The sequence below is a fragment of the Malaya genurostris genome, chromosome 3 (genome assembly GCF_030247185.1).
Source record: "Malaya genurostris strain Urasoe2022 chromosome 3, Malgen_1.1, whole genome shotgun sequence".
Taxonomy (NCBI): Eukaryota; Metazoa; Arthropoda; class Insecta; order Diptera; family Culicidae; genus Malaya; species Malaya genurostris.
Window position 1 is genome coordinate 241,300,913 of NC_080572.1, and position 25,224 is coordinate 241,326,136.

Below are 25,224 nucleotides of genomic sequence, written 5' to 3' on the forward strand. Positions count from 1 at the left end.
TCGACTCATCATTGAAACGATAAACTGTACCGAAACCAATCGATTGTGCAGCTGTTATTGACATGTAAACAAACATGTCACCGCAAAACACGCTGCAAAAAATTAAGCCATTTCGGAGTAACAACTGTTTGAATGTTGCTAACTACTTATCGATACACTCCTTATGAGGCTATAAGACCTTTCATTTGAATCTAGGTTTGTGAAAATCGGCTCTGCCATCTCTGAGAAAATTGAGTGACATTATTTTGTCACATACACACACACATACATACATACATACATACATACACACACACACACACACACACACACACACACACACACACACACACACACACACACACACACACACACACACACACACACACACACACACACACACACACACACACTCATAAACACAGACAGACATTTTGTGATCTCGACGAACTGAGTCGAATGGTATATGACACTCAGCCCTCCGGGCCTCGGTTGTAAAGTCAGCGATTTCATAGCCTATATGAGAAAGGCAAAAAAAATGTTTCTATCAAAAACCAAAAAATACATTAAATTAAAATGATTATCAAAACTATCCGTTTCTCAAAAAAAAATGTTTTATGATTAGTTCATGCATCATTTTTATTGCACTAAAATTGCCTTGAAGAAGGGTAATAAAAAGAACTATTGAGATTATGAAAATAAATCATCTGATAATTATTTGCTTATTTTTTTTTTTAAATCACAATTGTTACATAAAATGCCTACTGTAAAATGTACTGTTTTTCGTCAAAAAAAGAAAAAAAAAACAAAATAGTCGAGCGTTATGTACAACTGAAAATCGCGAGAATGATTATTTATTATCATGTGTGAGTTAAAGTAACATCACTATAGTTTTGAATTTTGTTTACGTTTCGTCATAGACTCATCAGTGCATAGCAGTTCAAAATTGCACTGATAAGTCTAAGACGAAACGTGAACAAAATTCAAAACCGTTATGTGCACTTAGCATAAAATTAGGCTAACCCCTGAATGAGATCACTATAGTGTTCCAATGTCATCATCAGAGACCGACAATCACCGACGATTATTATCGGTGATAAGAGATGTCCATCTACTCTGTGTGACGAAGAGCAAGTATAATTTCTCCCCTCGCACTGACAACATCAACGAGGGCTCTTCTCTATCACACATATATATAACTATTATATCGAATTTGCACGCATTATGAAAGCGCGTGTTTATTTTCATTCACCTCTAGCACTAGATCACACCAAACTGCTAGAGCAGAGCTCTGAAATTCGCTGAGGTGGATGCAGATATTTTCTCCAAAGTGTGCATGCCGGTGCACTGCACAACCGGTCAAATTGAAGAAAATTACTGCATCCCCATCCGCATTCAATTTTTTTTTAAATTGCGTATATTTACACACATACATCCAACTTAAAATTTCCAGTATCACATGAGTTACTGCACAAATTCAAGAAGAGAAGAAGTTACTCAGCTCAGCTCAGAGATTTGTTGTTCTCTCTATCACGTTTGGCTCTGTGAGAACTTGTATGCACACCGATAGGAGAGACTTCAGTGGCTTATGCTTATGGCAGTTGAAAACAAATTGCTGTCTCAGTTGGAACGTCGAAGCGATTTTATTAATGAAGTTATTGACAGACTTTCTCGACGTGCAGAGCGTTAAATTCTTCTATTGATCGATGATACGGAATAAGTTTAATGAAAAATCTTCATCCGAAAGTATATCTTTATTTAGTTGTACACTGAGGTCTCATTTTACGCGGGGGATATGTACCGCGTAAAAAAACTTATAACTAAAGAAAATTTTGTTTTGATGCCCAATATCTTAGAAATGCATGGAACGTCCAGATCTGGTGTAATCTCAAAAATTTTTTTGTGAACATCGCATTTGGGACTTAGAAATTTGAGACTGCGTAATTTAGGAAATCCGCGTAGAAAAAAAAACGCAATATGGAAGAAAATTTTTGTTTGATGCCGAATGTCTTAGAAATGCATGAAACGTTGAGATCTGGTGTAATCTGTACATATTTTTTGTGTCAAAACGTTGACTTAAAAAAAAACTCGAGATAACACCAGATCTCGAAGTTTCATGCATTTCTAAGGCAAAACAAGAAAACCGCGTAACTTGGAAAAACGCGTAAAAAAGACCCCAGACATTTCTATTCCTCAATTTGTAGTTTTCACTTACAACGAACTGTTACATCTTATATCAGTGCACAACTAGTAAATTTTGTTACGAGACGCCACTGAATAACAGAAGATTTCGCTCATCAGCACGCGCCAGTGGTCACTTGGATGTATGTGGGCGAGAGCGCGTGAGAGCGATTCATGCGAAGAGAATGTGTTTCACTCGTGACAGCTGCTTTAACCACAAGCACACACTCAAATCCTGTCTATTCGACACTGAGAAGAAGTGCGCTTTCTTTTTTTGTGCGGCTTTCGTTGGCTGGATACACGGTGTAGGAATGACACTTACACGATGGTGTATCGCTCTAGTGAAATGCCATCACAGCTGATTTTTCATTTTTGAAAATGATAATACCAACAACTGAACCAGATAAAATTCAATAACAGTCTATGGTTACGTAAGGTCTTTCATTCGAATCTACGTTTGTTTAAGTCGGTTCAGTTATCTCCAAGAAAATTGAGTGCATATTTTTGCACATATAACACATGCGCAGAAAAGTCCCAGGACTAACACATAGATGGCGCTGGTTTTATTGCAGTCACATTTTTCAGTTAATACTAACCTTCAAAAGACAGCTGTTTAAATTTCATGATATTCTATTTGAATTGCTCCCACCGTATTCGCCAGATTTAGCTGTCAGAGACTACTGGCTGTTCTTAGACCTGAAAAAAAGCTCGCCGGTAAGAAAATTCGCACGAATGAAGAGGTTATCGCTGAAACGGAGGCCTATTTTGAGGCAAAAGATACGTCGATCTACAAAAGTGGTATTGAAATATTAGAGCGGCGCTAGAATGATTACGTTGTTCTTGATGGAGATTAATTTGTTGAATAAAGTTAATTTTGAACCAAAAAAAACGTGTTCTCTTTACTAGGTTCGGGACTTTTCATCTCATGTGTTACTCAACTACACATACTAACATTCATCATATTTACCAGACTTGGCCCCCGGCGACTATTTTCTGTGCTCAGCTTTACAAAGAACTGAATTGTTCTTCAATGTTTATAAATTTCATATTTCTGAACTGAACTTATAAGATTTGTCCTGTACGGAATTAGACAAAAAATAAATTTTTCGAATCAAACTAATCGTACCATTTTTCATTTCTTTTCCACAGGAAAATCCTCCCGTTCCGAAGACAACGACGACCAGCATGTCACACGGCGGAAAAAAGTGTCCAGCATTTGCTTCCAGGTCCCGGCGGCCGGACTCGGGGCACGTCCGCCCAGCATCATCAGCAGCAGTACCACCACGGACGAGGGCGGTTTCAACGAGCCGTCACCGGAGATCAAGGCCAAACTGAAGCCGGCCTATGATTTCGATATAATTGCACCGGCACTGCCGGCTTCCCCGCCACGCCGTTCGATTGCCAGTACCAATGGTGGTGGCGGCGGCGGCGGCGGTAGCGCGGTGATTGCGTCCAACGCTTCGGCACAGTTGAAAGACGATCAGGCGGAACCGCTGATGATAGAAGAGCTCAACTATGCCGATCTCGGTTATCGATTGCGTCCGGATGGAACGGATTGTGACGAGATCTACGGCGAGATGGAGGACTATCGAAGTGCCAATAGCAGCAGTATTATCTCAAGTAATCAACCAGCGTTAGACTTATGCCACGGTACAAGCGTAGAAAGTAGGAATGCTCTTAACAATATTCGATCTCATTACAATACTAACGACACCCGGAGCCCGGTGGTGACCAGCGACAAAAGCAACGACGTGCCAACGACGGAAGTGGATCAGGCTTTGTACGCATCAATCGTTCCAACCGCGTCGATTGATTCCGGCTCGACAATCACCAGCAGCGAGCTGGCGTTCATGGATTTGGAAAAGGACGAGGCTAAAATACTGGACTACGATGAGCTCAGCGAGGGTGAAAAGGGTTACCACAGTCCACAGACGATTCTGGATCCGACGAGGGCAACCTTGTCGGAGTACGATGATGATTACAGCAACAAGACACTACCGGATCCGCCGTCGCTGGCATCGATGCGGCCACCGCCGATCCCGGAAGGGCCACCGTTGGACCTGCAGGATGTGCAGTATGCCGATGCGAGTGACAACGAACCCGACAGTTTGGTTCTGCCGGACGAGATGACGGCGGACGAGGCGGAACGGTTACTGAGTTCAAGGTATGTGACCGCACACACAGGAATGCCCCTGCCGGCGCTTCAACGCTTTGGCCTCGCCAAAAATGCGACATGTGTGCTTTATTTAGAGTAGAAATGTTTTCGATGTCGATGTGGCTATGTTTGGCGCGGCAATTCCTAGAGCAACAGAGAAAGTGATTTTGCACGAGCTCAACGGTTTAGAATTCTGTTTTATTCGCATCGGACTTTGACTTGTAATATCGGTCGGGTTTTTTTGTTATTAATCGAAATTCTGCCGGTGTTATATCGAAAGTCAACAAAAGACCACACTCGAATTAAGTGATTTTCGCGATTGCAAAGTGTACTTGCTGCCATGTTTTCCCAACCGCACACGTTCAACACGTTCGCTAAAAATATACGTATTTTAACCCCTTTTTTAGTGTGATCAGCAACGGGGAGATACGCGACGGATTCGTGTGTATATTTTTATGCCTGCCGTTAATGATTCGCAATACGCATTTGCTTGTTTATTGCTTACACCTTGCCGAGCGAATGGGACGGCTGGCACCAGCTAAATATGTATCGTAGTACAGTGTGTAGGTTAGGTCCGGTAGGCTGGTTTAAAATATTATCCAGATTATGAGGAAAATGTTAATGGGCGTCTTGAAGAAAACAAAATATTTTAAACAAATTGTAATGTGATTCACCGTTGTAAAATTTACTAAAAAAACGTTCCCGCTCTAAAAATTCGTACCCCTCCTCACTGTATCATTACACAATTACTGTTTACCTTGCAGTCAATTGTACCGTAATTACAAGTTGCGCAAGTCCAACGAAAAAAAAAACAATCAAACAAACGAAAAAGTTTCTAACTAGAGCACGAATAGGTGAACGACAAGAAAACATCACATCAGCCCTGGGGAGAAATTTTATAAATCACGTTCACGAACGGTAACACGGTTTTTGAGTGGGTGAGACTGCATATATGCTTTTGTCAGTACGAAAAAACAAACACTTCATGCTGGGTTGTGCCAGTGAAACTTTACCAGCTTCGGCACACGCTCATGTGTGATAGTTGTCTTGGAGACACATTCTAGATAATCCCCAGAATCCCGGAGGAATTCACATTGCACGTGGGAAGCAATCATAGAACTACAAAAACATATGCCCGGCGAAAATTATTAAAATGAAGTCCTTGTGGGTTTCCGAAATTGATTAGAATGTAAGGAGTGTATCGAAAATAAGCTATCCACAATTTTTTCTTTCAAATTATGAAAACGATATTATTTTCATACTAAAAATTGATTCTTCATTGTACGAGTTTAAACTTGAGCATAATGAAAACCGGATGAAATTTAAGTTATTCCTTCACGAATTTTCGAGCTTTTGATCAAACTCTCTTCATCAAGTTCCGGACAAGTGTTGCATCGCATTTTTTTGACGCTTGAGCCCAAATTTTTTTGAACTCCTGCATGTTCCCAGCTGCCTTACCAGTCTTCTTGAAGACCCTCTTCACGATTGCCCAGTAACGTTTGATGGGTCGAAGCTGAGGGCAAGTTGGTGGATTAATATTTTTCTCAGCGAAATTTATACCCTTTTCCGCATGCAAATTGAGAGTGGTTTTGGCGTAGTGAGCCGACGCTAAACCCGCCCAAAACAGTGGAGGTGTACCATGCTTCTAATATAAAGGCAGCAATCTTTTCTGGGGGCACTCAGATCGATAGATTTCTGCATTTATAGTTCCGGTAGTGTAAAAAATGGTTGACTTCAAACCACAGTAACATATTGCTTGCCATTCCAGTACCTTTTAATCGAATTTTTCCTCTTAAATCGACCTGTCCGCATCGCTTACATCCTCCCCAACAACGACAGTAAAGTATTGTGGACCTAAAAGGGTTTTTGAGACGAGCAATTCCAGGAATGAGTAGACGAAAAAGTGACAAAATCAGAATCGACCTTCTCCGATTTGGATGAAACTTTGCACATGGCTTCAGTATGGCAAACCATACGTTTTTAACCGATGGAGAGGTCAATTCGACTACTGATTTTTAAAAAGGGCGTATGTATTTTTGCTTATCACGAAAATTGCCTTTTTCAAATCGTTGTAACTCGGAAACCGTTAATTGTACAAAAATGGCGTTCCGGACGAAGTTGTAGGGAATTGATTGGGCACACTAAAAAATATACACTGAAAAAAAAATTTGATATTTTTCTCAATAATTTCAAAATGAACCAAAAAAATTAAATTAAAAAAAAGATTAGGGTTTTGAATTTTTTTGATAATTTTTATTTTAAAGCTCTTATTAAAACATGGCTATAATGGCTATCCCATCCGTGCCTTTTGAAAAATGAAGAAGTTACAGCTAAAACAATTTACAGATATATTCGAAATTTCAAGTTCTCGTTGAAAGATAATCATTTAAACAATAGAATATTATTCTACAGGTTAAAGGCAATAAATTTGTTCATAATAGCCTTTCTTCTAAAAGTATCTGTTCTTATTCATGTACATTTAATAATTGTAGGTATAGCAAGCAAATAAACAATTCATGGAAATATAAAAAATGGTGTTATAATTAAATATCCAAGTATCTCAAGAACAGCTACTTTTAGAAGAAAGGATATCATGAACAAATCTATTGCCTTCAACCTGTAGAATAATATTCTACTACTTGAATGATTATCTTTCAATGAGAACTTGAAATTTCGAATATATCTGTAAATTGTTTTAGCTGTAACTTCTTCATTTTTCAGAAGGCACGGATGGGATAGCCATTAATTTGTAGGTTTTAATAAGAGCTTTAAAAAAAATTTTCAAAAAAATCGAAACCCTGATCTATTTTTAATTTAATTTTTTTGGTTCATTTTGAAATTATTGAGAAAAAAAATCAAAAATTTTTTTCAGTGTATATATTTTTAGAGTGCCCTATTGATTCCCTATAACTTCTTCGTGGACGCCATTTTTGTACGATGAACGGTTTCCGAATTACAACGAGACCCGTAAACTGTTTAAGTTGTTACTTCTTCATTTTTCAAAAGACACGGATTGGATAGCCATCAATCTGTAGGTTTTAATAACAGTTTTAAAATAAAAATGATCAAAAAAAATCAAAACCAGGCTTTTTTTATTTAACTTTTTCGGATTATTTTGTAATTATTGAGAAAAATTTTTTCAGTGTATATTTTTTTAGAGTGCCCAATCGATTCCCTACAACTTCTTCCTGAACGCCATTTTTGTACAATTAACGGCTTCCGAGTTACAACGATTTGAAAAAGGCAATTTTCGTGATATGCAAAAATACATACGCCCTTTTTAAAAATCAGTCGTGAGTCGGATTGACCTCTCCGTCGGTTCAAATCTTATGGTTTGCCATACTGAAGCCATGTGCAAAGTTTCATCCAAATCGGAGAAGGTCGAGTCTGATGATCTGCTAAGCATTTCTGGAATTGCTCAGACTCTTTTTGAGTCTCATCGTCCATCAAAACGCATGCATCCGGACACTGCAAAAGACGCGAATAAAATTTCCGGGCCCTTGTTGCTGCTCACTTCTTCAGTTGATTTCGCCTCTTGGTACGCGGGATCCTTCCGACACTCATTCCTGCTTTTTTGGCCAAATCACGTTTTTAGATTGATTTGTTCTTCATGATTAGACATACCACTTTCTGATCCAGTTTTGGGTTGGAAGAATCGGGTTTTCTGCTTCTTCCTGGTAGCTTATTCAAATAATAGTGTTCCCCAAACTTATTAATGATGGTTTTAACACTGGCATGATGAATTCCAAACCGCTTCGCCAATTTTCGCATAGTAATACCCTTTTCACTCAGTTATGAGTCCAGAACCTTAATTTTCACTTCCTTTCCAATAGGCGACATTTTAAAAACGCTGAATTTCAACCGCACAAACAAGTAAACAAACTTAAGCTGACAGCCAAACGCACAGCATGCTGTGATCTGAGCATGAAAAAAACATTACAAATACATGCGTACAACACAAATGTATGTGGATAGCTTATTTTCGATACACTCCTTATGAAAAGATTCAGCTGTTATGTCAACTTTGTCCAAAATCAGATGTAGTCATATGCGAATATTTCAAATTGGGATTACCTTGAACGTACTGTGCTGAACGAGAGATCTCAGAATATTTCTTTCATTGGCATTGAAACCTACAAAGTCACTGTTTGAGCTGTCAAACATGAAATTTTGCCACGTGCGAAAGAAGCGTAGCATGCTAAGATGAGACCGGTATGCGAATATCTTTTCATTTGGTAACAAAAGTAGTTCGCTTATGGGTCTCGTCTTGTTGCGTAACAAATTTTATATTAACGAATGACAAAAAATGCAATATTTCATTCCAGATGTAATTATGCTTTTTCTCAACTTGTCGATTTTCAATATGGGACTGATATGCAAGTATAGGCAGTTTGAGAATTCAAGAATTGACCGAAAAAATATAACAATGACAAAGTATTAGGGGTATAAATAAGTTCGTGCTGTTTCTTTTCGAAATTTAAAAATTTTATTGACAGAAAATGTTTACAAATTCCATATTCAAAGTATTGTCCATCGCAAGCCACTACTTTTCCTTATCTTTCTGACAATTCACGGATACCCTTTTGAAAAAATCAACCGGTTTAATCGCAATCCTCGAACCGATCAATCTTTGGACTTCTTCATAATTGGAGAAAACGGTGGTCAGCCAGACCAAGCTGCATCGACCGGAACAAATAGTTATCGAAAAGAACAATACTACCTTGATGAAAAAACTCCTGGAATTTATTTAGGAAATGAAAAATACAAGATTATTCATCAAAATCGATGTTGTGCCCTTCTCCACATCGACTGCAACACACTTATGCCAGCGCTTGATCCAATCCTCGAAACATATTTTTTATATTCAGCTTTCGGTACGGCCATAATCTCATCTCGGGTGCTTAAAATGCACTCCACGGAGCGGTTTTCTGAGTCGACTGAATAGACAAAAGTGGCAGGGAGCCAAATCAGGTGAATTCGGTGATTGCTAAATGGTATTCGTTTCGTTTTTAGCCAAATGTTCACGGATAACGGTGGCATTGTGAGACGGTTCGTTATCGTGCTGCAAGATCCACGATCCACAAATCTGGACTTTTTCGGTGAATTGCTTTACCCAAACGTCTAACATCGCCCAAATAATACTCCTTGTTGACGGTCTAGCCTTGTGGAAGGAATTCATGATACACCACCCCCTTGAAATCAATGAAAACTGTGAGCGTCGCCTACCGTTTTTCTCATCATCATTCACAAACTCACGGACACTTCTGAAACGTTCGTGTCACCGATAAACAATGATGCTTTTGTCCAGAGTATCGTTGCCGGAACACTCTTCTAACATTTGTCGTTTTTAAAGCAAAATTGAGCGACTTTAAAAATGTATTATCGACTGTGAAAGACCGTTTGGCCGTTTTTCTGGCAATGCACGGTTCAAATGCATCTATTGTCGTTTGTAGACGTCTCCCGTGATTCTTTAACTCGGTTGCAGTAGCTTATAATACACCACACCCAGCTGTTTCCACAATATTCAGAGCATAACCTTTTGGCGATGAATATTCTGAACGGTCGTCGGTGATGAGGCACTGCCATACATTGCCCGACGTTTTAGATTATCGTAATGAACCCACTTTTCATCGCTAGTAGCAATTGGGAGCGAAAAATTTTTTATTTTGTGCCGTTGAAGCAATTGTACGCACGAGAATAAACGGAGTTCGACGTTCCTCGGCTTCAATTCATGTGGCATCCAATTGCCTACCATTTCCCGTTGCTTTAAAATGTTGACAAATGGTTGGCTGAGTAACTCCGAGTGATTTTGCAAGTTCTCCTTGCATTTGAAACGGATTTTGATTGAGAATCGGAGTAATTGATTCTTCATCCTTTCAAACCTTCCAAAAATTTCCAAATCAAAATTATTGCTTATAAACCGATCGAGATACTTCAACACGTTCGCTCAGGTAGAGAATGCTCACTACATGCGTTTCTCTAATTAAAAAACAACGACTTTCGGTGGCTGTTTTCTGATGATTGGATTCAAGAAAATAATGTTTGAGGTTTTTCTAAAATCCAAGATGGCGACGGTTTATCGATACTTCTTGAAAACCCTTACAATATGAGTATTTTTTTCAAGAAATATCGATAAATCAGAAGTCATTATATTGCATTTCGAAACGAGCTCAAACCTCGAGGAGATGTCAGCTCTTCAAACCCGTTCCAAAAATATCCATATTGTAAGGGTTTTTAAGATATATCGATAAATCGGGAGTCGCCATCTTGGATTTTGGAAAAACCTCAAACATTATTTTCATGAATCCAATCTTCAAATCCGTTCCAAAAGTATCCCATAGGGATGTCGGAAATTTCGAATTACTCGATTATTTAATAATCGAGTATAATTTTGAAACTAATCGATTGTAATTTATTCGATTATCTATGTTATTAATCGGTTACTCGATTATTCATTCGATTATTACTATGGGAATTTTTTACTATTCGATTAGCTCAATAATCGAATATTAGTTTTAAGCTAATCGATTAAATATTACTCGATTATCTGGGTTATTAATCGATTACTCGATTAATCGATCGATATTACAACATCCCTAGTATCCCAATCGTAAGAATTTTCAATGAATATCAATAAACCGGAAGTCGCCATCTTGGATTTCAAATTTCGTTTTCTCTTTAAACTTGTTTAAACTTAATATTCATATTGAAGGGTGCATTCGATAAAAATGATACTCATCAAAATTGAGTCGATTTTTGAATTTTCTTCAACTGTTCTGGGAATGACTCGGCACCACTCCAACGCCTTTCGAGCTAGATCAACCCAAGGCAGAGTTAATCCTTTGTGCTTCCTCATGAATGACAAGAAACGCTTTTTAAGGCACTGTTCCGTGTCAATTGCATCATTAATTGCTCCGGAAGTGATAAAGGAAGAGCTTATTTCACCACATCCTCAAACCGCTGGCCAGATCAGAAATTTGTTTACAAATTTCGATAATTTATTCTCTCAAACATTGAATTCTAACTTGGCAATGAAATATACTTGCTACGTCTTAAACCTTGGACTTTTTAGTGACACCTTGAATTGACATGTTTGGACGACTCTTGAACTAGTTTCACGACTGCTCCCTTGCTTCCTTCGAACACTAAAAAGCCCCTTGAAGGTTCTCATCACCCATTTTCAGTTTTTGCAATGACTGAGTAGAGACGTATATTGGAGAAGCCAAATGAATGGGAAACTCACAGAAATGATGTTTTTTTTTGGAAAAAGATACACTCAGAGTCAGGACTCGAACCTGCGTTCTTATGCAATCCGTGATATCTTTTTCTAAAAAAATATCGTTTCTGCGAGTTTCTCATTCATTTGGCTTCTCCAATATATGTTTCCACTCAGTCATTGCAAAAACTGAGCTTAGTTATGGCGACTTTATTAACTAATTAACGAACTACTGTATGAGTAACTATAAAACTTGGCAGATGTAAACTACACACTATGAATAAGATATACTTGAAATTTCAGGTTTTCTGTTCATACCGTTCAAACGTTACAGAAGATTTTCGATGGACCAATTTTATCGACTTGGTATCATTTTGCTTTAGTGTCAATTCTTGCGAAAAATTCCTACTATATAATAAGCGTTCAATAGATGGTAGCATTTCCAAATGAGATCTTTGTCATAGAGTAAAAACATCAACGGTTTTTGGTGGCTACCTTGAGGTAAAACAGTGCCAACGGCGAGCAATACAGACATTCCGTGACCAGATAGCACTTTCTCATAACTTGGAATATTCCACGGTGATTAAAAAGATTGTATTAATTGTTAGTATTCAAAAACTAGAATTTAGGGTAACAAATAAAAATATTCATCACTGTTAGGGGGTCAAAAGCAGTTTTTTATGTTACCGATTCTTCGATTATTTCATCCACAGAACTGATTAAGTATACACAAAATTATGCTGTTCGACTTCTCCGGAGGTAACTCCGCTCAGTCAATCAATCAAATTTTGGCTCACTTTCATTACCTTTCTCTGTTTCTTGACGATGCCGGTAGCTAGCTCTGTTAATTAGTCCGCAATTAAAAGTTATTCCATGTACTTTGGATGTCGCCAATATTGCCACCCACCTCGATTAGCCTGTCAGTCGGAATACTGTTAAACACACATCATCCAAGTTAAGCTAGACGTTTCTATTCGGTTGATGTCGCACACCTGAAATGTGTCCTTCTAGCTAGCATACCTATTAAATTTCTTATTTTATTTTATCATATGTATCGTTTCCGGATCTTCACCTTCTTCACGACCTCGCTCTCGTTTCCTGTGTTGCAACACTCTGTTTTAAATATTTTCATATATGTTGAAAATCTCGCATGTTTGTACTCCGTCACACCTGTGTTAATTGAATCCTATTCACTATAAATATCACAACAACATCATCCAAACATCACGACATGCTTGCTGAATTCTTCTATTTATGCTGTGCTGTATTACTGTTCACAAAAAAAATGAATGAAAACCGACACTCAACCATTCAACGTCCTGAACTCGATACTCATTTACTACCCGCTGTTCCTGTTTAATTGTGCCTGCTATTGATCTATCTGTTTGTAGTATTTTGGAGTACAAAATCAGGTAACTTTTCCTCCATTTTTCGTCGCTACCTGGTAACAAATTGTAAACTCTGTTTGCTAACTATCTTCCATTGTTTAATCCCGAACAGACAACAGCCGCTTCTTTCGGACGAACAGGCCCGCGAAGTGGAACAAATTTTGCTCAACAACAAAACCAAAGTCGAAACTGACTCTGAAAAGCAGAAACCGCCACCACTGCCGCTGGTGGAACCGGAGGAACAATCCTGCGCCCAACCGTCATCACCTCCGGTAGCAGGAATAACCCATCAGGGTTCAACTTCCGACGAGCCGGATTGGTTGCGGGATGTTCTGGAGGCGCCGAAGACTGCCTCCGCCACATCCAGAGAAAAGCCACCTCCGCCACCGCCCCATGCTCCCACCGCAGTTCAGGTCAATGGACATGCTGGGGGGACCACATTGGAACCACCGGCACCACCAAGTCGTAACAATTCCACTAGTCAGTATGAGGAAACGAGTCTCGGCAACAACACGACCGATCTCCTCAATCAAACCATCCTCGACTCCTCGTCGATACTGCAAGATTCGTACGTATCGGCCGATTCCTCCATGCCAAGTGTAACCACGTCGGATAGTTTGAACCTCAGCAAGCAGGAAGAACAACAGGCGAACGATGCCGAAGCGGACGTATCCGGGGATGAAAGTAACAACTCGGGCTTCTTCATACCGGAATATCCACCGGTAAAAAGTAAGGAAGTGTTCGTCAATCCGGATGGGGTGCACTTCTACGAGGATGGCAACTTCTGGATGGAAGTTCCCGGTCTGCTGGATTCGGATCGGGACGACGAGGAGGAGGACTGTCGCATCATCAAGAAAAGCACCAAGGTGAAGTTCAGCACGAACCCGATGCAGGTGTTTTCCACCTTCTCGGTGAATGACTACGACCGGCGGAACGAGGACGTGGATCCGGTGGCGGCATCGGCCGAGTACGAACTCGAGAAGCGGGTCGAGAAGATGGACGTTTTCCCGGTGGAACTGATGAAAGGTCCCGAAGGGTTGGGGCTGAGTATTATCGGTGAGTATACGTATAATTGTTAGTTCTTCTCAGTGACGTTTGTAGTCTTTACTTTCATTGGCTTCCATGTATCCATGCTGTGCAATAACGCACAACGGAAAATGCGAAGCACTCGAAAATTCTCGAAAAAAAATGTAGATTTTTACCTGACAACGGAATGCCATTTATCATCATAACTAACACATCACTCAATAAGTCGTGTGACGAACTAAGAAAAACCTTTTTTTTTGCCAAAAATCGAATCAATGTAATTTTTTTGTTATATTTTTAACGATTTATAAATTCTAATACGGTTTTGAAAAGACATTGTCAGGCCTTTTAAATGATTTATTTGAGTCTATTGTTCAATCTATCTAGATGTGACTTTTCTTCGAGTGAAACTGGAAAAAGATGAATAAATTGATTTATAATTAAAATCATTAGAATTATAATTAGAGACCACCAGTGTGTTTCTACCCCGTTATTATTGAGCTTGCCAAATGTTTTTCTGAAACAACTTGCTTGGGAATAGCACATAGTTTCCCATTGTGTAAACCGACGCCGGCCACGTCCGAATGTAGATTTGCTTGGGAAGGTAGGATTGTTAGTTCAATGCAAGTTACCACAAGAATCCTCTGAATTTCCACAAGCATCACAAGAAGGGGTTATTTTTTAGAATTTTTTTATAATATCATGTGTTTATTGCTCTGGGCAGCCGGCTACCGAGAATACGTTGCAGTTTTATTGTGTTTTTATTATTTTATTCCTACTAAAATACCAAATTCCATCCGAAACTCGGTTAACTCTGGATTGTAACTTCTAACCAACGACCACAATCTATTTTCGTTATGTTTGAGCCTAATAACACCGACAATGATATGCAGATGGCGCTTCGATCGGTTAACATCGTTTAATGCTTTAGTTTTTGGCGGTAAATTCCCAGTTTCCGTCACTTCAATATGTTTTAGTTTCGCGAAGCAGCATTATTCAATAAATAGCACTTTTCACGAATCAACACACACTTGCCAATTATTCTACACCAACTATTCTAATGATATTTTATTTTTGTTTCGATTAAGGAGTGTATCGAAAATTAGCTATCCACAAATTTTTCCTTCAAATTATGATAAAAAACGATATTTTATTCAAACTAAAACTGGATCCTTTATTGTACGAGTTTAATCTTGAGCATAATGAAAACGGGATGAAATTTAAGTTATTCCTTCACGAATTTTCGAACTTTTGATCGAACGCTCTTCATCAAGTTCCGGACGAGTGTTGCATCGCATTTTTTGGACGCTTGAGCCCAAATTGTTTTAAACTCCTGCATGTTCCCAGCTACCTTACCAGTCTTCTTGAAGACCCTCTTCACGATTGCCCAGTGACGTTCGATGGGTCGAAGCTGAAGGCAATTCGGTGGATTGAACGAAATTTATACCCTTTTCCGCAAGCCAATTGAGAGTGGTTTTGGCATAGTTAGCCGACGCTAAATCCGGCCAAAACAGTGGAGGTGTCCTATGCTTCTTATACAAAGGAAGCAATTTCTTCTGGAGACACTCAGATCGATAGATTTCTGTATTTATAGTTCCCGTAGTGTAAAAAATGGTTGACTTCAAACCACAGGAACATATTGCTTGCCATACCAGTACTTTTCGACTGAGTTTCTCCACTTGAATCGACCTGTCCGCATCGCTCACATCCTCCCCAACGATGACAGTAAAGTATTATGGACCTGGAAGGGTTTTTGAGTCCTCCTTAACATAAGTCTCATCGTCCATCAAAACGTATGCATCCGGACACTGCAAAAGACGCAAATACAATTTCCGGGCCCTTGTTGCTGCTCGCTTCTTCTGTTCTACACTTTATTTCGAGATTTTCTGCTTCTTGTAGGTCTTCAGGTGAACGCAGAATTTCAACCGCTCAAACAAGTAAACAAACGAAAGCTGACCGCCAAACGCACAGCATGCTATGATCTGAGCATAAAAAACCATCACAAATACATACGTACAGCACAAATCCACTGGGTTTTTGCTCTATGTCGTACCTTACCTTACCTAACAGCTATAGGCCTGGGGTGTCCTTTGCTGTATCAAGCATACGTCTCCACATAACTCGGTCCATGGCTGCTCGTCGCCAGCCACTCAAGGCACGGATGCTTCTGAGATCACCCTCCACTTGATCGATCCACCTTGCTCGCTGCGCTCCTCTTCTTCTTGTACCAGTCAGATTAGATTCAAGAACCATTTTCACTGGGCTGTCGTCCGACATCCTTATGACATGCCCAGCCCATCGTAGACATCCGATTTTAGCTGTCCGTACGATGGGTGGTTCTACTAGCAGCTGTTGCAATTCGTGATTCATACGCCGTCTCCACGTTCCGTCTTCCATCTGCACTCCGCCATAGATGGTCCTCAGTACCTTTCTTTCGAAAACACTGAGGGCGCGTTGGTCCTCTGCCAACATAGTCCAGGTCTCGTGGCCATAGAGAACAACCGGTCTAATGAACGTTTTGTAGATGGTCAATTTCGTGCGGTTGCGTACTTTTCTTGATCGAATGGTTTTTCTGAGTCCAAAGTACGCACGATTCCCTGCCAAAATACGTCTATGAATTTCTCTGCTGGTGTCATTATCGGCGGTCACCAGTGTGCCCAAATACACGAACTCGTCAACCACCTCGATATCGTCACCGTCTATCAATATTCGTGGTGGGAGGCGTAGTGTTTCTTCTCTAGAGCCTCTTCCTCTCATGTATTTTGTTTTCGACGCATTTATGGCCAGTCCGATACGCCTAGCTTCAGCTTTCAGTCCGATGTAGGTTTCCGTCATCGTCTCAAGGTTACGTGTCACAATATCAATATCGTCAGCGAAGCCAAAAAGTTGTACGGACTTTCGGAAGATCGTGCCACTCGTGTCGATCCTCGCTCTTCGAATCACACCTTCCAGGGCAATATTGAACAAGATGCATCCGTATGCATCCGGACACTGCAAAAGACGCGAATACAATTTCCGGACCCTTGTTGCTGCTTGCTTCTTCTGTTTTACACTTTTCCGATATTGTCTGCTTCTTGTAGGTCTTTAGGTGATTTCGCCTCTTGATACGCTGGACCATTCCGACACTCGTTCCTGCTGTTTTGGCAAAATCACGTATTGACATTGATTTGTTATTCATGATTAGAGATACAACTTTCTGGCCCAGTTTCGGGTTGGAAGAACCGAGTTTTCTGCCTCTTCCTGGTAGCTCATCCTAAGAATAATGTTCCCCAAACTTATTGATAATGGTTTTAACACTGGCATGATGAATTCCAAACCGCTTCGCCAGTTCTCGCATAGCAATACCCTTCTCACTTGGCCATGTGTCCAAAACCTTAATTTTCACAAACTTTTCAATACGCGACATTTTGAAAACGCAGAATTTCAACCGCACTAACAAGTAAACAAACGAAAGCTGACAGCCAAACGCACAGCATGCTATGATCTGAGCATGAAAAAACCATCACAAATACATGCGTACAACATAAATGTATGTGAATAGCTTATTGTTGATACACTCCTTATAGAGGATCTTCTCAAAAGCGACTGGGGTTCAATGGGAGATTGATAGTACCTATGTTATTTTGCTTCGGACAGGATCAGCCTAGAGGCTGTGTGTAATCCGGTTTCAAAAAAAGTAGCTAAAAGTAGATCCACTGGGTTCCTGCCTCCATATCGTAAAAGATCACAATTGCAGGAGACCTTATTTTTACACTTTCAGTTACCAGAAAACACTTTTACTTTTCTGTCGCGTCGTTCAACAGAAGGTCTTTTGTTTCTTCTATATTTCTATTCCTTTGGCCTATTAATAATGGACTAATATGGAAGAAATAGGGTAACTACTCCCTATTTCATCTTAGCTCCAATTTTCATCTCATCCCTTCACCTTATTACTTTTAACATGAATAATATCTTACAACGTACCTGAACCAAACTGTAGAATATTTTATAATAATTATTCAAGCTATTGTCACACTTTCTCATTGGTAGAAATGGTTTTAAATTCTTCGGTGATCGTTTTTTTCATTTAAAACAAACTCACTTTTCAATTTAGGACACATTTCCGTCTCAAGATTTACAGTTCGCCTGTTTCTGAATATCTACTAACTGATTCGTCTCAAAACATGATCACTATTTCGCACAATTACACTACTATTGAATGCTGAATGACTTCATAACTAGTAAAGTTTGTTCAATTTACTTCTGAAACTCCCCACAATCAATAAAAGTCTTCAAGAAGATGGGATGAAAGTTTTTCACTTAGTTCACTTGATTGCGCTTTGTTTTCATTTCATTTGGTTTCGCAAAGTTGCCAAGTTTTCTCATAATGTTACATAAAAAATTGTTTTTCTTCTTCAAATCATCATCAACAAGTATTTTTTTTGGTATCCGTGACATTAGATTAATTATATTGTTGATATTTATATTTCAATAAAATTGTTTCGGCTTCGAATATTACCTGAGAGAGCGTGTTAAATACTAATGAAATAACCATTGGGGCAAATCTAGTAGCACTGGTTTCTTTCCGCTATACGTCACCATAACACTGTTAAGTGTGTGTGTGTTTCATCGGCTGTGCACAGAGATGCCAGATATTTTCATGGAAAATATGTATCTTCTCTATCTGTTTTCACTAATAAAATGAATCAGTTCAAATTGGTTTAACATTGAAATATAAATGTTTATCAGTGTTTATCATCAAACATTTCCACAAAAGATTTCCATTTTAACATGTGATTTGTCCGTTGATTAATAAACTTTTAAAGAAGTACTGTAATCAAATACTAATAGACACTCAGAGAGAAAAGTCTAACGTTTTACTTCTCACTTTTTATGAACCTTTACAAATCTGTATTAAATTTAGAAAATCTGTAATCTGATTTAACGAACGCGAACGCAAAAATCTATACAATACAGATAAATCTGAATGAATGGCATCTCTGGTTCTACATTTTGTTTTTAAAAGGGCTAATGCCTAAATAGTAACAATTCTATTTTTGTTTTTTTTTTAAATTCTTCAAAATAACTGAAACTGCAGAGTAAAATTTTAAATTTGAATCGAAAGGTAATTAAAACGATCCAAAAAAATGTTAAACGTCGAAATGATTCCAAACTGTTTTTTTTAATATCGTGTGTTGTGTCATAGTTGGCATTAGGCCCTTTTTAAGGAAAATTCTGACATTTTGAGCCTGAGAGTGTAATAGTGCAATATTTTGGTTTTGATTGCTGTCGTCATTGCTAATTTATGGGATGAATAAAGGACCAGCGATAGGATGAATACAAAACCTTTGAGATGAAATTAGGAGCACAGTAGTGAACATATCAGAAGTGTTTTTAGCTGATTTTTTGAATATTATTTTAATTTCCAAGGAATGTGAACCAATTCCCAATGTGGAGCAAGACGAATTAAGCAGAAATATGATAAAATCGTAGTGATTTTAGTGGTTAAATCAGGGTTTTAATGTAACGTCCTTACAAATGAGATGAAATAGGGAGCCTTTACCCTAGTTTGCTTCTTTCGTGTCATTTCTCGTTCTTTCAAAACTATAGGTTGTGGTGAGCTCAATTTATACGCGTTCCTCACCGCTTATTCTTATGACGTGATTCGTTAGGGAAGATTGCGTTGAATGTGCTTCGCTCAGTTGTTTGTTGTTTTCTTTATTCCACACGTTTTTTTTTACTAACTTAAATTTTGAATGTAGTTTTTTAATGCTAATCCGTTCTAAGCCGTCTGGATGGTTGTGTGCCAAATTTGTGGCGTCCGAAACAAAATTGTTCCACTAGAACAATGTACGTAATTTTATTGATCTAGCACAAATATCTTCTTACTAAATATGCAGGTTCAATGCTTTGTTTAGTGTTTGTTTGACCAACTAGGAATCTGGCCGGGAGAAATTCGAGTTATATAGTCTAAGTAGGTTTCGAATCCTTCGAATGGCAACGTCTGGAATCGTCTTGGTTGCCTTGAATATTTTTAGTTGAAACATTTGAACTGTCTAGGTATCTATTGTGATAGTTAGATATGAAATAGGAGATTAGGACCAGAAAGTTAAAAATTTGTCGTGAAACTGTTAGAAAGAGAGTAGCTTCAGAGCATAATTAATTGCTAACATAAGCAATTATAAATTCGAACAAGCTAACTACCGTCTTTTTTATCATTATCATAGAGCTCAGTTTAGGACTGATTGACCTTCAATTAGAATAACTGCCTGTTTCTCTCTCGGTAACCGGCTGAGATTGATTAAGTTTAAAAACTATCATTTTGTTAGAAATTTACCAATGCATTTCGACTATTTTAAATCAGTCGCCTATTATAACTAGGCAGTCATTTCCATTTTTGTAGATTGTTCTTATAAAATAATTGTCCTTGACATCGTGGGACTCGGTTATCAAATCGATTGACTACCGTTCTGAGCATTTGAACTGTACTTGACGTATGCCACTTCTAGACAGAAATATCACAGCATAACCATAAGTCATGGAAGAAATTTGATTAGTTTTCCTTCTTCAGCTTTCATATATACGCCATGTATAAAAATTAAACCGGTGAGGATAAAAACGCCATCGAGTATTACAACATCAACTCCATTTCATATTGCTGTTGGAGTAAAGTCCAGGGGTTTGGAAACTGACGAAAACCGACTACACCAAGAAAACTTTTCGGGAGTAGCCTATTCAAAACAACATTCAGTTTTCACTACTACTCTTACTGTCACTACTACTCGACGTGGATTTACTGAGATTTTAATAACTATTCATGCTGGAAGAGTAGAAAACAAACCTTATTCTAAATATTGTCAGCACACTTAGATAAAACAATGCGCATCACCCACGCATTGTTAAATTTCTAGTAATTAGATCTCTCAGTTATGTCTCCAGAAACAGGTAATAAAACGCAAGTATTGCATATAACAAGCCAGAGATAAATGAAATAACTCTTCCTAAACGCAGGATCATTTTTACTCAAGTAAAATTACCGCCGGGCGAGTGATGCTTCTGATGTGGTAGTCCTAAAGACTGCCCCAGAAAGTATGGACGCACTTTGGTTTCGCTGTAAATAATTCACAAGTGTTAGATATTCAAATTTTTTTCGATATGCTGATAATATTAGACTACAACAACAGAATATTATTCTCAACATTTACTACTTAGCCATCGTAGACTAGCTGGCGCACCTTCTTGCGAACGTTCCTCATTAAATTCCGTACAGACTACTTGGCGACAAGTTTTGACACTTTTTTCCAATCTTATTCGAACTGTTGAATGGTTTCGGCTGCCGAGACATGTTTCCTAAGATGTGCCTTCGTTAATGCCAAAAATTCCTCAATTGGTCGAAGTTGTGGGCAATTTGGTGGATTCATGTCTTTTGGGACGAAAGTGACATTTTTGGTAGTATACCATTCTACCGTTGATTTCGAGTAGTGGCAAGAAGCAAGATCTGGCCAGAAGATAACAGGATCCTTGTGGTTTCGAATCATGGGTAGAAGTCGTATTTGTAAACATTCTTTCATGTTAATTTCGCTGTTCATTGAAGCATTGGTGATGAAGGGTTTCGAAATCTCACCGCAGCTACAAATCGCTTGCCAGACCATAGCTTTCTTATCAAATTTTTCGACTTCAATCGATGTCTCGGATTGGTTTAACACTTGCCCTTCCCGCACCGTATAATATTATGGTCCCGGCAAGGATTTGTAATCGAGTTTCACGTAGGTTTCGTCGTCCATGATTATGCAGTTCAAATTTCCAGCAAGAATCGTATTGTACAGCTTTCGAACCCTCGGCCTGATCGATGCTTCTTGTTTCGGACTACGTTTTGGTTGTTTCTGCTTCTTATAGGTTCGAAGATTCAAACGTTCTTTAGCACGAAAAAAATTTGACTTCGAAGTGCCCACTTTTTTGACAACATCCCGAACTGAAACCTCCTTCTTTTGCTCGAACGCCTTCAGTATACGTTTATCCAACTGAGGGTTAGCAGGGCCATTTTTTCGACCCGAACTTCCTGATTGCATTTCGCATGGCTTCTTCACTTACTCTTTCCATTTTTGTTATCTTTCTCAGTGACAGTCCGCGTTCTGTGCATCATTGGTACGCAATTTTTCGACGTTGTTCTGCTGAAAGTCCACGCATTTCGAAACAAACTAATGAAAACGAATAAACAACTGCACAAGTGGTTAGAGAAGAGTGTAAACAACAGGACGCAGCCATAAAAATTGACAGATTTTTAACCATTGCGAAATTGCAGCGGTTTTTCGTTGCGTTCATACTTTCTGGGACAGTCTTTAATGGGGGCCAGATCAGGACTATACGGTGGATGAGGAAGCAATTCGGATTATAATTTGTTCAAATCGACCATGTATATTTTAGTTGAGAATAAGTCTCTGAATGGCATAATACCAAATTAATGTTTGAATAACAGCTGATCGTATCAGACGAGTTCTAGTTTTCATCAAGCTATGGAGAAAAAGACGCACCAACCCATTCATGCAAAAAATCAACGATGAAATTGAATGATTTGCCTATTTCGAAGGCCTTAACAAATCTTTTTTTTTTCAAAGGGCATCAAAATGTTGGAGGACCGATGGGTCAAGTGTATCGCTCTAAATGGAGAAAATACTAAAGAATAAAAAAGTTTTCACGGTGAAGAATCGACTTTTTCTTTGTTAGGTCCGGGAGTATCATGTGCTTCCCAAAATACTGAAACCATAATCTGACGGTTGTGCCTTTGAACGTTACGGACGTAGTGCGCCGGTTGTAATCAACTCAGATGTTGGTCTTTTTGATTCCGAAGTGATCGAAGATGGATCCATGTTTCATCCATTGTCCCATATCGTGGCAAAAAATCTTTTTTTTTATATCTTAAAGGCCTCAGCTATATCACGCAATTATATATGAACAAAATTTTGACCTTTTTTATGTTTGTTAGAGTAATCATCTCAATTGGACGACCAGAACGTTCGATGATGGTGTCTGTACGACTGATTTCCACGAGTATGAGCCATTTTTGAGCTTATCTAGTCATTTCTTCACCAAGAAGCAATGGAAAATTTACACAAGAAATTGTTTTAAAAATGACAAAAGTAGCATTACTTAAATGGCTGACACTTTTTTCTGACTGATCAAAATGTCATGAAATTTAACACATAGTCTTTTGGAAGTTGATACTTCATAAACGTCATATGGGTTTGACAATGATAGCGCCATCTGTGTGTCAGTCACACGACATATTGAGTGATGTGTTACTTCAGATTCGCTATCAGAATTGTAAGTCTGAATCCGAGTACTCGAATACCCGTGTTTCAGAAGGTTCGAACGTTGTTTCAATCTTATACCATACGAGTCTTTTTAACACGGATAGTAATTTACGTGTGATATGAAGTCTTTTACAAATAAGCTTGTAATTAACTAGTTTTCTTCGCAAACCCAGAGTTGTGTTTCCCTTAAACCAAACAATAATTCTCGATTGGTTTCTCCTCGTAGGAATGGGTGTCGGTGCCGATGCGGGTCTGGAAAAGCTAGGAATTTTCGTAAAAACTATTACTGACAACGGTGCCGCTGCACGTGATGGAAGAATACAGGTAAATTTATAATCTTTTTCATCTCACCAAACCGATTAAAAAATTTCTCTCATCCGCCGTGCAGGTGAACGATCAAATCATCGAAGTCGATGGTAAAAGTCTAGTCGGTGTTACGCAGGCCTATGCCGCTTCGGTACTACGTAACACATCCGGTCTGGTGCGGTTCCAGATCGGGCGCGAGCGTGATCCGGAAAATTCCGAGGTCGCTCAGTTGATTCGACAGAGCCTACAGGCCGACCGAGAAAAGGAGGAACGAGTCAAGCGGCAATTGGAGGATTATCTTCGCCGGAATACGGAAATTTCCGAGGATTCGACCTTGCCCGTTTCGGCTAACTCAAGTGTGTCGGAGGGCCCGGTCAGTCCGACGGCTGCCCAGGCCGAGTCACTCTTCGAGACGGAAGCTGCCCGTTCGAGCGATGTGGAATCGCTGCGCCGTATCCTGCAGGAGGTAAATTGAAGTGATACCGATTTTCAGTTGCTAGTACTGTTCGTTCATTCATTCATTCATTTTGACTGATCAATCATTTATCATGTTCAATCGTGTTCTGAACTTGTTAGTAATCGAGCGAGCTTTGATTAAATTTAAAACGAGTAATTTACAGTAACAATTTTGTGCTGAACTGTTAAATCAAAACATCACAAAAGATGAAGCATAGTTTGAATTCAATAGTATTTTTTCTCTTCTAACATAATATTGCGTTTTTGTGCCTGTAAATCATTTTGGGGCTGCAGTATTTGTTCATGTTTGTTCTCGTTTCTTGTTCTACCTCCTAACACGGCTCTCATTGGAATGCTGGCAGCATAAAGCGGTAAATCATTCAGTCATGTTATGTAGCCTACATCCCTGATAGAATCATAGACGGATCAATTATCATCTTTGGTTTATAATTTTCGCGTTGTATTAGTTTCATTCAGTAGCCTTTCATTTCTTAATTTGTTTCTATGATTTGTTGTTTTTCTTCTACCTGATAAATTTGGCTTTATTTGCTTGTTTTGAAACATTCTACTACTAAGCATCCGCAGCTTTTCACAATTTTTTTCATCATCAAACAAAATATTCTCTCCTCTTGAAACTAACCTCTCGTAGTTACTATATTTATTTATAATTGATTAGCATGCTTTTTCATAGTAAAACTGATGCCACTCTTGCATGTAGCAGTGGTAAGACTAGATGGCTTTCATGACAGGTATAATCCCGAATGAAACCGGATAACTCGTCAAAAAAAAAACTTTAAAAAGTAATACGGTAAGGTGCAATTTTCAGTTTACTTAATCCATGTTTCTTTTGACAACTACTATGCGTTTTTGGCCATGTTATTCGTTTAAGCAGAATAATAATTTTTATGTTTATACTTCAGACCTAACTGCATAAAGGCTTACATTAACAAGAACTCAAGTTGCAATTTTTTTTAAAACGTGAAAATGGTCGAAAACTATTTTCTTCGATGAAACAGGTTTTTGAGCGAGAGTTCGAGCGGATCGTGTCTGATTGGGAAACAATACCGGTTTTGTTCGGTAAACTGTCAATTAACCACCAAGAACTGAGTGTTTAAAGGTGCACCTCCGAGTGGAGATTTGTTTGATTGGAGCTTTTTCCGCATAACGTGATCACGGACCCTTATAAATTAACCTGTTGATATGTTTGGTTGTTTTTATCGAAAACAG

General features: G+C 38.8%; 1 protein-coding gene across 12 annotated transcripts in view; it reads left to right on the top strand.

Annotated features, from left to right (window-relative positions):
- LOC131436062 (neurabin-1) overlaps window positions 1-25,224 on the top strand; it is a 149,579-nt gene that overhangs the window by 88,768 nt on the left and 35,587 nt on the right. For 11 of the 12 annotated variants that reach the window (XM_058604511.1, XM_058604516.1, XM_058604517.1 and 8 more), the window contains exons 3-7: window positions 3,310-4,324; window positions 12,923-12,943; window positions 13,032-13,975; window positions 23,462-23,559; window positions 23,624-24,007. In XM_058604511.1, the coding sequence (XP_058460494.1) occupies window positions 3,310-4,324; window positions 12,923-12,943; window positions 13,032-13,975; window positions 23,462-23,559; window positions 23,624-24,007 (2,462 nt within the window). The remainder of the gene's footprint in view (window positions 1-3,309; window positions 4,325-12,922; window positions 12,944-13,031; window positions 13,976-23,461; window positions 23,560-23,623; window positions 24,008-25,224) is intronic. The other variant, XM_058604515.1, reaches the window with a different exon arrangement.